The sequence below is a fragment of the Barbus barbus genome (assembly GCF_936440315.1).
Source record: "Barbus barbus genome assembly, chromosome: 26".
Taxonomy (NCBI): domain Eukaryota; kingdom Metazoa; phylum Chordata; class Actinopteri; order Cypriniformes; family Cyprinidae; genus Barbus; species Barbus barbus.
Window position 1 is genome coordinate 31085678 of NC_136754.1, and position 14583 is coordinate 31100260.

The window sequence follows — 14583 nt, forward strand, 5'->3', positions numbered from 1 at the left end:
ATAATAAAAAGAATAAAAAACATTATCAAAGTAAAATATAGTACATTCATTTCATTTAAATATTTTTTTGACCGCCACACAAGTAACATCAGAAGGTTGTTTATAAAATGTTCACAGAACTTTTGTAATAAAAAAGATACTTGTCTGATTTATACTTATATGTATTTGCTATATGGAAACTATGAAGGGAATAAGATTACATTTAAAATGGGCTTTTTGTGTAGTTTTGACAAACTTCCAGTTTAAGCTCCACCCGCACCGGATTTAATCCGAATACAGATTCAAATCATTCAGCTACAGAAGCGCAGTCTACAGCACACACTGCTAGTGGACTCAGTTGAACATTTTCTGTGTGTTTTAGATGAAAGGATGGTATAATGTGTACACTGACTGTCTTTGCAGGGTCTGAGGGCTGCTGATAATGATCCTAGCGCTCCACCGTACGACTCCCTCTTAGTGTTCGACTACGAAGGTAACGGATCTACTGCAGGATCGCTCAGCTCCATCAACTCATCTAGCAGTGATGGAGACCAGGATTACGATTACCTCCACGACTGGGGTCCTCGCTTCACCAAACTAGCTGACATGTATAGCGGAACAGACGAGTGAAAGACGAGCAGAAGGAGCGCCACGGCTTTGTTCCTCGTTTCACAGCTGCAGATAGGGGTTTATATGTATCATACAAGCAAACACAAGTTTCCAAGGCTAAATGTCAAGGCTTAAAGTAATAGTACATAGATTGTAGAGTATGATACATGCTCGGCTATACTTGAACTTTACAGTATAGAAGCACAGGGATTTAATGTGCCTTTTTGTACATTTTTGTGATCTGATTGATTTATGTTCAAGGCTTTAATTATACTGACTTGAGGAGTGATTTGAGACTTCAGGATGTGTTCAGCTATGAAACAAATGATCATGCTTTTCTCTTTTGGTTACAAACTGTTTTTCCAAAAAATTATTTAACACATTTTTGTCACAAAGTGAAGATTCGCTGACAGAACAGACAAAGTGTACACTATGCAGTTCACTAGATTCCTAAGTAAAATATTTTGTTCAACAACAATTTAACATATGCACATAGTTTGAAATAAAAAAGAGATATAACTTAAACATTTGTAACTTTCCTACATTAATTACTGTTGCATTGTACACATGCTGTTGCTACACAGTAAAGAAAATGTGCTTTATGCATTAAACAATCTAAATTGCTGCATTCTGTTCAGTGGGAAGGTTTATGTCAGAATGGATTTTTAAATGTGTACGTGGAAATTAGTTTTGCTTGAGTGTGTACATTTTGCTTTGATGGAGTATGTGAAAACATGCAGGCTTTATCTAAGCATGATTTGATTCTGAACTTCTCAGGACATCAACAAGCATCTGTATTTTAACAGCACTTGTATTTCCAAGTTTTATTTCCTCGTAATTATTTACTAGTTTAAAATATATGCAGATTGTTTTCTAGAAATGATGACAAGAGACCAGGATAAATCAATGTTTTGAGAAAGATGTTACATACTGCAGTTTGATATTAAAGTAATCAAATTCTTACAAAAATCAGAACCCAGGCTCGCTGGAAATACGTGACTTTGCATATATTTCTGCAAAACCTGGAATACATTAATCCGGGTACATTTGCTGCGCTTTTCAGATGATACATCTTCAAGAGGCGCTATTAGCTATCCATCCATCCATCCATATATTTCTCTATTACAGATGCAGGTTTATGAAACAGCACGGTGTCTTCAAAAATGTGTCTGCAAAATATGCAACGCTGTATCAGGTGAGCTACCCAGCTATAAATCCTTACATATGGGCTGGATAATGTGATACAAATTTGACTTTTATTAGTTAAAAAAATAATGCACTATGGTCAAAGTGTTCTGAGGTCACAACATAGTATTTTGCAGAGAACTTGCAAAAATAAGCCTTTACTCATTAATCCTCTGACCATGGAATCATAATTTGTGTAAAAAGGAACAAAAGTTGTTGGTGTTTGACTGTCTCTACTGTTCATTTCTCTACTGCAGTGAAGGGTGTTTAAATTCGAGTCACGTATTTCCACTGAGCCTGGTTTGGAGCTGTTCCAGACATAAGCTAAAAACACGTGTACCCCTTCAGGTCTTCATGCACTTCAGTTTTTAATGGATTGTTAATGTTCAAACTGAGGCAGAGGATCCTCCAGTTTTCCCAAAAAGTAGCAAGTTCTCTGATTGGTCATCGCTTTAAATCCTTTCTGTGGTTCTGCATACTATAAAGCCAATTCCAAACACAGTAACGCTAAGTATAATTTAGGATGTAATTCATATTTAACTGATTGTTTTCTCATTTTAATTATGTTTGCATCTCAAACGGAGGTGTGCATATCTGTAAGGATTCAGTCCTCGGTTGCCTCGTCATCAAGCGCTGCTGAAGATCATCTCAATTTGGAGGATCCTTAAAAGGCAACCTTCATTTCGTGTCCTTCACATTTTGCAGGATACATCGAATATTTTAATTTGGGTCCTCCAATCACCCACACATTCCAGTTCACATAAAAATGATGGAAAACAAGTTGACACTGGTGTCCAGATCTCCTTTTCTTCCTACTGTTGCAGTGAAGTATGAATGTAATGGCTATTTTGAAAACTTTTATGCCTTTCCTGACCTGCTTTCTATCACCTTTCTTTCCCTGTAGGAGGTTGAATACGTTTTATGAACTTATATCCTGGGAGAGAGTAGAATTTTTCAATTGGTGGCTTTATTTTGTACTAATGCCCACACTTAATGCATACATAAATGTATTCTCAGTTATGGTAACAATCCCTATTAGGTCTAAAATTACATAAAAAAAACAGATTACTGCTTTCAAAAATTGCTGCTATAAATGTAGTAAATGTAGTCTGAAATTGACATTGACTCTTTCACTACACAAACTGTTGCACGTCACCTCAAACTACAATTCCCATCATCCATTGCACTGATGACACACACACAGCTGATTGCACTGATTACACGCCTTATTGTGTAGCGTATATCACTCTCCTAGCGATAGCTACTCTATGGAGCTTCAGAGAGTTAGATTTTAAAATATTCTTCGTAATTACTTTTCAATGAGAAAAAAGAATCATGGGTTACCCATCATAATCCAGTTCAGGATTTGAACCGATCCAGTCGTCCTCAGAATCTGGTCCGGGTATTGCTCCAATCCAGGAGACCGCAGAATCCGGTCGCGCTCAGAATCCGGTCGGGGTTTTGCTCCGATCCAGGAGACGAAGAATCCGGTCGTCCTGAGAATCCGGTCCAGGTTTTGCTCCAATACATGATTTATGAAAATGTCATGTCATGATTTTTTAAAACAATTTCAATTTGAAATGCATGATTTTTGAGAATTATTTCCTTCTGAAATACATGATTTTTTTTAAAAAAATTTAATGTGAAATACATGATTTATGAAAATGTCCATCTAAAATGTATGATTTAAAAAAAAAATTCCATCTGAAATACATGATTCATGAAAATGTCCATCTGAAACACATGATTTTTGAAAACAATTTCCATCTGAAATATATGGTTTATGACAACGATTTATGAAAATGTCCATCTGAAACAGGGTTAGGGCTTAAAAAAAAATTAAAACAAAGTCCAATTCCGATCGTCCGCAGAATCCGGTCCGGGTTTTCCTCCAATCCAGAATACCGCAGAATTCGGTCGTCCTGAATATCCGGTCTGGGTTTTGTTCCAGTACATGATTTATGAAAATGTCCATCTGAAACACATGATTTTTAAAAACAATTTCCGATGTGAAATACATGATTTATGAAAATGTCCATCTGAAACACATGATTTAAAAAAAAAAAACCATCTGAAATACATGATTCATGAAAATGTCCATCTGAAAAACATGATTTTTGAAAACAATTTCCATCTGAAATATATGGTTTATGACAACGATTTATGAAAATGTCCATCTGAAACAGAGTTAGGGCTTAAAAAAAAAAAGTCCAATTCCAGTCGTCCTCAGAATCCGGTCCGGGTTTTGCTCCAATCCAGGATACCTCAGAATCCGGTCGTCCTGAGAATCCGGTCCGGGTTTTGCTCCAATCCAGGATACCGCAGAATCCAGTCGTCCTGAGAATCCGGTCCGGGTTTTGCTCCAATCCAGGATACCGCAGAATCCGGTCGTCCTGAGAATCCGGTCCGGGTTTTGCTCCAATCCAGGAGACCGCAGAATCCGGTCGTCCTGAGAATCCGGTCCGGGTTTTGCTCCAATCCAGGATACTGCCGAATCCGGTTTTCCTAGGAATCCGGTCCGGGTTTTGCTCCAATCCAGGATACCGCAGAATCCGGTCGTCCTGAGAATCCGGTCCGGGTTTTGCTCCAATCCAGGATACCGCAGAATCCGGTCATCCTTGGAATCCGGTCCGGGTTTTGCTCCAATCCAGGATACCGCAGAATCCGGTCATCCTTGGAATCCGGTCCGGGTTTTGCTCCAATCCAGGAGACCGCAGAATCCGGTTTTCCTCGGAATCCGGTCCGGGTTTTGCTCCAATCCAGGAGACCGCAGAATCCGGTCGTCCTCGGAATCCGGTCCGGGCTTTGCTCCAATCCAGGAGACGGCAGAATCCGGTCGTGCTCAGAATCTGGTTGGGGTTTTGCTCCGATCCAGGAGACGAAGAATCCGGTCGTCCTGAGAATCCGGTCCAGGTTTTGCTCCAATACATGATTTATGAAAATGTCCTTCTGAAACACATGATTTTTTAAAACAATTTCAATTTGAAATACATGATTTTTGAGAATTATTTCCTTCTGAAATACATGATTTTTAAAAAATTTTTTTAATGTGAAATACATGATTTATGAAAATGTCCATCTAAAATATATGATTTAAAAAAAAAATTCCATCTGAAATACATGATTCATGAAAATGTCCATCTGAAACACATGATTTTTGAAAACAATTTCCATCTGAAATAGATGGTTTATGACAACGATTTATGAAAATGTCCATCTGAAACAGAGTTAGGGCTTAAAAAAAAAAAAAAAAAAAAAAAAAAGTCCAATTCCAGTCGTCCTCAGAATCCGGTCCGGGTTTTGCTCCAATCCAGGATACCTCAGAATCCGGTCGTCCTGAGAATCCGGTCCGGGTTTTGCTCCAATCCAGGAGACCGCAGAATCCGGTCGTGCTCAGAATCCGGTCGGGGTTTTGCTCCGATCCAGGAGACGAAGAAACCGGTCTTCTTCGGATTCCGGTTCGGGTTTGCTCCAATCCAGGAGACCGCAGAATCCGGTCGTCCTCGGAATCCGGTCCGGGTTTTGCTCCAATCCAGGAGACCGCAGAATCCGGTCGTGCTCAGAATCCGGTCGGGGTTTTGCTCCGATCCAGGAGACGAAGAATCCGGTCGTCCTGAGAATCCGGTCCAGGTTTTGCTCCAATACATGATTTATGAAAATGTCATGTCATGATTTTTTAAAACAATTTCAATTTGAAATGCATGATTTTTGAGAATTATTTCCTTCTGAAATACATGATTTTTTTAAAAAAAATTTAATGTGAAATACATGATTTATGAAAATGTCCATCTAAAACACGATTTAAAAAAAAAATTCCATCTGAAATACATGATTCATGAAAATGTCCATCTGAAACACATGATTTTTTAAAACAATTTCAATTTGAAATACATGATTTTTGAAAACAATTTCCATCTGAAATATATGGTTTATGACAACGATTTATGAAAATGTCCATCTGAAACAGGGTTAGGGCTTAAAAAAAAATTAAAACAAAGTCCAATTCCGATCGTCCGCAGAATCCGGTCCGGGTTTTCCTGCAATCCAGAATACCGTAGAATCCAGTCGTCCTGAAAATCCGGTCTGGGTTTTGCTCCAGTACATGATTTATGAAAATGTCCATCTGAAACACATGATTTTTTTAAAACAATTTCCAATGTGAAATACATGATTTATGAAAATGTCCATCTGAAACACATGATTTAAAAAAAAAATTCCATCTGAAATACATGATTCATGAAAATGTCCATCTGAAAAACATGATTTTTGAAAACAATTTCCATCTGAAATATATGGTTTATGACAACGATTTATGAAAATGTCCATCTGAAACAGATTTAGGGCTTAAAAAAAAAAAAAAAGTCCAATTCCAGTCGTCCTCAGAATCCGGTCCGGGTTTTGCTCCAATCCAGGATACCTCAGAATCCGGTCGTCCTGAGAATCCGGTCCGGGTTTTGCTCCAATCCAGGATACCGCAGAATCCAGTCGTCCTGAGAATCCGGTCCGGGTTTTGCTCCAATCCAGGATACCGCAGAATCCGGTCGTCCTGAGAATCCGGTCCGGGTTTTGCTCCAATCCAGGATACCGCAGAATCCGGTCGTCCTGAGAATCCGGTCCGGGTTTTGCTCCAATCCAGGATACCGCAGAATCCGTTTTTTCTCGGAATCCGGTCCGGGTTTTGCTCCAATCCAGGATACCGCCGAATCCGGTTTTCCAAGGAATCCGGTCCGGGTTTTGCTCCAATCCAGGATACCGCAGAATCCGGTCGTCCTGAGAATCCGGTCCGGGTTTTGCTCCAATCCAAGATACCGCAGAATCCGGTTTTTCTCGGAATCCGGTCCGGGTTTTGCTCCAATCCAGGATACCGCCGAATCCGGTTTTCCTAGGAATCCGGTCCGGGTTTTGCTCCAATCCAGGATACCGCAGAATCCGGTCGTCCTCGGAATCCGGTCCGGATTTTGCTCCGATCCAGGAGACCGCAGAATCCGGTTTTTCTCGGAATCCGGTCCGGGTTTTGCTCCAATCCAGGATACCGTCGAATCCGGTTTTCCTAGGAATCCGGTCCGGGTTTTGCTTCAATCCAGGATACCGCAGAATCCGGTCGTCCTGAAAATCCGGTCTGGGTTTTGCTCCAGTACATGATTTATGAAAATGTCCATCTGAAACACATGATTTTTTTAAAACAATTTCCAATGTGAAATACATGATTTATGAAAATGTCCATCTGAAACACATGATTTAAAAAAAAAATTCCATCTGAAATACATGATTCATGAAAATGTCCATCTGAAAAACATGATTTTTGAAAACAATTTCCATCTGAAATATATGGTTTATGACAACGATTTATGAAAATGTCCATCTGAAACAGATTTAGGGCTTAAAAAAAAAAAAAAAAAAAAAAAAAAAGTCCAATTCCAGTCGTCCTCAGAATCCGGTCCGGGTTTTGCTCCAATCCAGGATACCTCAGAATCCGGTCGTCCTGAGAATCCGGTCCGGGTTTTGCTCCAATCCAGGATACCGCAGAATCCAGTCGTCCTGAGAATCCGGTCCGGGTTTTGCTCCAATCCAGGATACCGCAGAATCCGGTCGTCCTGAGAATCCGGTCCGGGTTTTGCTCCAATCCAGGATACCGCAGAATCCGGTCGTCCTGAGAATCCGGTCCGGGTTTTGCTCCAATCCAGGAGACCGCAGAATCCGGTTTTTCTCGGAATCCGGCCCGGGTTTTGCTCCAATCCAGGATACCGCCGAATCCGGTTTTCCAAGGAATCCGGTCCGGGTTTTGCTCCAATCCAGGATACCGCAGAATCCGGTCGTCCTGAGAATCCGGTCCGGGTTTTGCTCCAATCCAGGATACCGCAGAATCCGGTCGTCCTGAGAATCCGGTCCGGGTTTTGCTCCAATCCAGGAGACCGCAGAATCCGGTTTTTCTCGGAATCCGGTCCGGGTTTTGCTCCAATCCAGGATACCGCCGAATCCGGTTTTCCTAGTAATCCAGTCCGGGTTTTGCTCCGATCCAGGAGACCGCAGAATCCGTTTTTTCTCGGAATCCGGTCCGGGTTTTGCTCCAATCCAGGATACCGTCGAATCCGGTTTTCCTAGGAATCCGGTCGGGTTTTGCTTCAATCCAGGATACCGCAGAATCCGGTCGTCCTCGGAATCCGGTCCGGGTTTTGCTCCGATCCAGGAGACCGCAGAGTCCGGTTTTCCTCGGTATCCGGTCCAGGTTTTGCTCCGATCCAGGAGACGAAGAATCCGGTCGTCCTGAGAATCCGGTCCAGGTTTTGCTCCAATACATGATTTATGAAAATGTCATGTCATGATTTTTTAAAACAATTTCAATTTGAAATGCATGATTTTTGAGAATTATTTCCTTCTGAAATACATGATTTTTAAAAAAAAAATTTAATGTGAAATACATGATTTATGAAAATGTCCATCTAAAACATGATTTAAAAAAAAAATTCCATCTGAAATACATGATTCATGAAAATGTCCATCTGAAACACATGATTTTTGAAAACAATTTCCATCAGAAATATATGGTTTATGACAACGATTTATGAAAATGTCCATCTGAAACAGGGTTAGGGCTTAAAAAAAAAATTAAAACAAAGTCCAATTCCGATCGTCCGCAGAATCCGGTCCGGGTTTTCCTGCAATCCAGAATACCGCAGAATCCGGTCGTCCTGAAAATCCGGTCTGGGTTTTGCTCCAGTACATGATTTATGAAAATGTCCATCTGAAACACATGATTTTTTAAAACAATTTCCAATGTGAAATACATGATTTATGAAAATGTCCATGTAAAACACATGATTTAAAAAAAGAATTCCATCTGAAATAAATGATTAATGAAAATGTCCATCTGAAACACATGATTTTTGAAAACAATTTCCATCTGAAATATATGGTTTATGACAACGATTTATGAAAATGTCCATCTGAAACAGAGTTAGGGATTAAAAAAAAAAAAAAAAAAAAAGAAAAAGTCCAATTCCGGTCGTCATCAGAATCCGGTCCGGGTTTTGCCCCAATCCAGGAGACCGCAGAATCCGGTTTTCCTCGGAATCCAGTCCGGGTTTTGCTCCAATCCAGGATACCTCAGAATCCGGTCGTCCTGAGAATCCGGTCCGGGTTTTGCTCCAATCCAGGATACCGCATAATCCGGTCGTCCTGAGAATCCGGTCCGGGTTTTGCACCAATCCAGGAGACCGCAGAATCCGGTTTTTCTCGGAATCCGGTCAGGGTTTTGCTCCGATCCAGGAGACCGCAGAATCCGGTTTTTCTCGGAATCCGGTCCGGGTTTTGCTCCAATCCAGGATACCGTCGAATCCGGTTTTCCTAGGAATCCGGTCCGGGTTTTGCTTCAATCCAGGATACCGCAGAATCCGGTCGTCCTCGGAATCCGGTCCGGGTTTTGCTCCGATCCAGGAGACGGCAGAATCCGGTCGTGCTCAGATTCTGGTCGGGGTTTTGCTCCGATCCAGGAGACGAAGAATCCGGTCGTCCTGAGAATACGGTCCAGGTTTTGCTCCAATACATGATTTATGAAAATGTCCTTCTGAAACACATGATTTTTTAAAACAATTTCAATTTGAAATACATGATTTTTGAGAATTATTTCCTTCTGAAATACATGATTTTTAAAAAATAAATTTTTATGTGAAATACATGATTTATGAAAATGTCCATCTAAAATATATGATTTAAAAAAAAAATTCCATCTGAAATACATGATTCATGAAAATGTCCATCTGAAACACATGATTTTTGAAAACAATTTCCATCTGAAATATATGGTTTATGACAACGATTTATGAAAATGTCCATCTGAAACAGAGTTAGGGCTTAAAAAAAAAAAAAAAAAAAAAAAAAGTCCAATTCCAGTCGTCCTCAGAATCCGGTCCGGGTTTTGCTCCAATCCAGGATACCGCAGAATCCGGTCGTCCTGAGAATCCGGTCCGGGTTTTGCTCCAATCCAGGATACCGCAGAATCCGGTCGTCCTGAGAATCCGGTCCGGGTTTTGCTCCAATCCAGGAGACCGCAGAATCCGGTTTTTCTCGGAATCCGGTCCGGGTTTTGCTCCAATCCAGGATACCGCAGAATCCGGTCGTCCTGAGAATCCGGTCCGGGTTTTGCTCCAATCCAGGATACCGCAGAATCCGGTCGTCCTGAGAATCCGGTCCAGGTTTTGCTCCAATCCAGGAGACCGCCGAATCCGGTTTTTCTCGGAATCCGGTCCGGGTTTTGCTCCAATCCAGGATACCGCCGAATCCGGTTTTCCAAGGAATCCGGTCCGGGTTTTGCTCCAATCCAGGATACCGCAGAATCCGGTCGTCCTGAGAATCCGGTCCGGGTTTTGCTCCAATCCAGGATACCGCAGAATCCGGTCGTCCTGAGAATCCGGTCCCGGTTTTGCTCCAATCCAGGAGACCGCAGAATCCGTTTTTTCTCGGAATCCGGTCCGGGTTTTGCTCCAATCCAGGATACCGCCGAATCCGGTTTTCCTAGTAATCCAGTCCGGGTTTTGCTCCGATCCAGGAGACCGCAGAATCCGTTTTTTCTCGGAATCCGGTCCGGGTTTTGCTCCAATCCAGGATACCGTCGAATCCGGTTTTCCTAGGAATCCGGTCGGGTTTTGCTTCAATCCAGGATACCGCAGAATCCGGTCGTCCTCGGAATCCGGTCCGGGTTTTGCTCCGATCCAGGAGACCGCAGAGTCCGGTTTTCCTCGGTATCCGGTCCAGGTTTTGCTCCGATCCAGGAGACGAAGAATCCGGTCGTCCTGAGAATCCGGTCCAGGTTTTGCTCCAATACATGATTTATGAAAATGTCATGTCATGATTTTTTAAAACAATTTCAATTTGAAATGCATGATTTTTGAGAATTATTTCCTTCTGAAATACATGATTTTTAAAAAAAAAATTTAATGTGAAATACATGATTTATGAAAATGTCCATCTAAAACATGATTTAAAAAAAAAATTCCATCTGAAATACATGATTCATGAAAATGTCCATCTGAAACACATGATTTTTGAAAACAATTTCCATCAGAAATATATGGTTTATGACAACGATTTATGAAAATGTCCATCTGAAACAGGGTTAGGGCTTAAAAAAAAAATTAAAACAAAGTCCAATTCCGATCGTCCGCAGAATCCGGTCCGGGTTTTCCTGCAATCCAGAATACCGCAGAATCCGGTCGTCCTGAAAATCCGGTCTGGGTTTTGCTCCAGTACATGATTTATGAAAATGTCCATCTGAAACACATGATTTTTTAAAACAATTTCCAATGTGAAATACATGATTTATGAAAATGTCCATGTAAAACACATGATTTAAAAAAAGAATTCCATCTGAAATAAATGATTAATGAAAATGTCCATCTGAAACACATGATTTTTGAAAACAATTTCCATCTGAAATATATGGTTTATGACAACGATTTATGAAAATGTCCATCTGAAACAGAGTTAGGGATTAAAAAAAAAAAAAAAAAAAAAGAAAAAGTCCAATTCCGGTCGTCATCAGAATCCGGTCCGGGTTTTGCCCCAATCCAGGAGACCGCAGAATCCGGTTTTCCTCGGAATCCAGTCCGGGTTTTGCTCCAATCCAGGATACCTCAGAATCCGGTCGTCCTGAGAATCCGGTCCGGGTTTTGCTCCAATCCAGGATACCGCATAATCCGGTCGTCCTGAGAATCCGGTCCGGGTTTTGCACCAATCCAGGAGACCGCAGAATCCGGTTTTTCTCGGAATCCGGTCAGGGTTTTGCTCCGATCCAGGAGACCGCAGAATCCGGTTTTTCTCGGAATCCGGTCCGGGTTTTGCTCCAATCCAGGATACCGTCGAATCCGGTTTTCCTAGGAATCCGGTCCGGGTTTTGCTTCAATCCAGGATACCGCAGAATCCGGTCGTCCTCGGAATCCGGTCCGGGTTTTGCTCCGATCCAGGAGACGGCAGAATCCGGTCGTGCTCAGATTCTGGTCGGGGTTTTGCTCCGATCCAGGAGACGAAGAATCCGGTCGTCCTGAGAATACGGTCCAGGTTTTGCTCCAATACATGATTTATGAAAATGTCCTTCTGAAACACATGATTTTTTAAAACAATTTCAATTTGAAATACATGATTTTTGAGAATTATTTCCTTCTGAAATACATGATTTTTAAAAAATAAATTTTTATGTGAAATACATGATTTATGAAAATGTCCATCTAAAATATATGATTTAAAAAAAAAATTCCATCTGAAATACATGATTCATGAAAATGTCCATCTGAAACACATGATTTTTGAAAACAATTTCCATCTGAAATATATGGTTTATGACAACGATTTATGAAAATGTCCATCTGAAACAGAGTTAGGGCTTAAAAAAAAAAAAAAAAAAAAAAAAAAGTCCAATTCCAGTCGTCCTCAGAATCCGGTCCGGGTTTTGCTCCAATCCAGGATACCGCAGAATCCGGTCGTCCTGAGAATCCGGTCCGGGTTTTGCTCCAATCCAGGATACCGCAGAATCCGGTCGTCCTGAGAATCCGGTCCGGGTTTTGCTCCAATCCAGGAGACCGCAGAATCCGGTTTTTCTCGGAATCCGGTCCGGGTTTTGCTCCAATCCAGGATACCGCAGAATCCGGTCGTCCTGAGAATCCGGTCCGGGTTTTGCTCCAATCCAGGATACCGCAGAATCCGGTCGTCCTGAGAATCCGGTCCAGGTTTTGCTCCAATCCAGGAGACCGCCGAATCCGGTTTTTCTCGGAATCCGGTCCGGGTTTTGCTCCAATCCAGGATACCGCCGAATCCGGTTTTCCAAGGAATCCGGTCCGGGTTTTGCTCCAATCCAGGATACCGCAGAATCCGGTCGTCCTGAGAATCCGGTCCGGGTTTTGCTCCAATCCAGGATACCGCAGAATCCGGTCGTCCTGAGAATCCGGTCCCGGTTTTGCTCCAATCCAGGAGACCGCAGAATCCGTTTTTTCTCGGAATCCGGTCCGGGTTTTGCTCCAATCCAGGATACCGCCGAATCCGGTTTTCCTAGTAATCCAGTCCGGGTTTTGCTCCGATCCAGGAGACCGCAGAATCCGTTTTTTCTCGGAATCCGGTCCGGGTTTTGCTCCAATCCAGGATACCGTCGAATCCGGTTTTCCTAGGAATCCGGTCGGGTTTTGCTTCAATCCAGGATACCGCAGAATCCGGTCGTCCTCGGAATCCGGTCCGGGTTTTGCTCCGATCCAGGAGACCGCAGAGTCCGGTTTTCCTCGGTATCCGGTCCAGGTTTTGCTCCGATCCAGGAGACGAAGAATCCGGTCGTCCTGAGAATCCGGTCCAGGTTTTGCTCCAATACATGATTTATGAAAATGTCATGTCATGATTTTTTAAAACAATTTCAATTTGAAATGCATGATTTTTGAGAATTATTTCCTTCTGAAATACATGATTTTTTAAAAAAAAATTTAATGTGAAATACATGATTTATGAAAATGTCCATCTAAAACATGATTTAAAAAAAAAATTCCATCTGAAATACATGATTCATGAAAATGTCCATCTGAAACACATGATTTTTGAAAACAATTTCCATCAGAAATATATGGTTTATGACAACGATTTATGAAAATGTCCATCTGAAACAGGGTTAGGGCTTAAAAAAAAAATTAAAACAAAGTCCAATTCCGATCGTCCGCAGAATCCGGTCCGGGTTTTCCTGCAATCCAGAATACCGCAGAATCCGGTCGTCCTGAAAATCCGGTCTGGGTTTTGCTCCAGTACATGATTTATGAAAATGTCCATCTGAAACACATGATTTTTTAAAACAATTTCCAATGTGAAATACATGATTTATGAAAATGTCCATGTAAAACACATGATTTAAAAAAAGAATTCCATCTGAAATAAATGATTAATGAAAATGTCCATCTGAAACACATGATTTTTGAAAACAATTTCCATCTGAAATATATGGTTTATGACAACGATTTATGAAAATGTCCATCTGAAACAGAGTTAGGGATTAAAAAAAAAAAAAAAAAAAAGAAAAAGTCCAATTCCGGTCGTCATCAGAATCCGGTCCGGGTTTTGCCCCAATCCAGGAGACCGCAGAATCCGGTTTTCCTCGGAATCCGGTCCGGGTTTTGCTCCAATCCAGGAGACCGCAGAATCCGGTCGTCCTCGGAATCCGGTCCGGGCTTTGCTCCAATCCAGGAGACGGCAGAATCCGGTCGTGCTCAGAATCTGGTCGGGGTTTTGCTCCGATCCAGGAGACCGCAGAATCCGGTTTTTCTCGGAATCCGGTACGGGTTTTGCTCCAATCCAGGATACCGTCGAATCCGGTTTTCCTAGGAATCCGGTCCGGGTTTTGCTTCAATCCAGGATACCGCAGAATCCGGTCGTCCTCGGAATCCGGTCCGGGTTTTGCTTCAATCCAGGATACCGCAGAATCCGGTCGTCCTCGGAATCCGGTCCGGGTTTTGCTCCGATCCAGGAGACGGCAGAATCCGGTCGTGCTCAGAATCTGGTCGGGGTTTTGCTCCGATCCAGGAGACGAAGAATCCGGTCGTCCTGAGAATCCGGTCCAGGTTTTGCTCCAATACATGATTTATGAAAATGTCCTTCTGAAACACATGATTTTTTTAAACAATTTCAATTTGAAATACATGATTTTTGAGAATTATTTCCTTCTGAAATACATGATTTTTAAAAAAATTTTTTAATGTGAAATACATGATTTATGAAAATGTCCATCTAAAATATATGATTTAAAAAAAAAATTCCATCTGAAATACATGATTCATGAAAATGTCCATCTGA

The 14583-nt window shown here is 41.7% G+C and overlaps 1 protein-coding gene across 2 annotated transcripts in view; it reads left to right on the top strand.

Moving 5' to 3' along the window:
- The window catches only part of LOC306845538 (cadherin-2-like), a 77052-nt gene extending 75837 nt beyond the window's left edge, over positions 1-1215 (top strand). For both annotated transcript variants that reach the window (XM_079378408.1, XM_079378409.1), the window contains one exon: positions 403-1215. In XM_079378408.1, coding sequence (XP_079234534.1) covers positions 403-609 — 207 coding nt within the window. In that variant the 3' untranslated portion in view covers positions 610-1215. The remainder of the gene's footprint in view (positions 1-402) is intronic.
- Positions 1216-14583: the final 13368 nt, after the last annotated feature.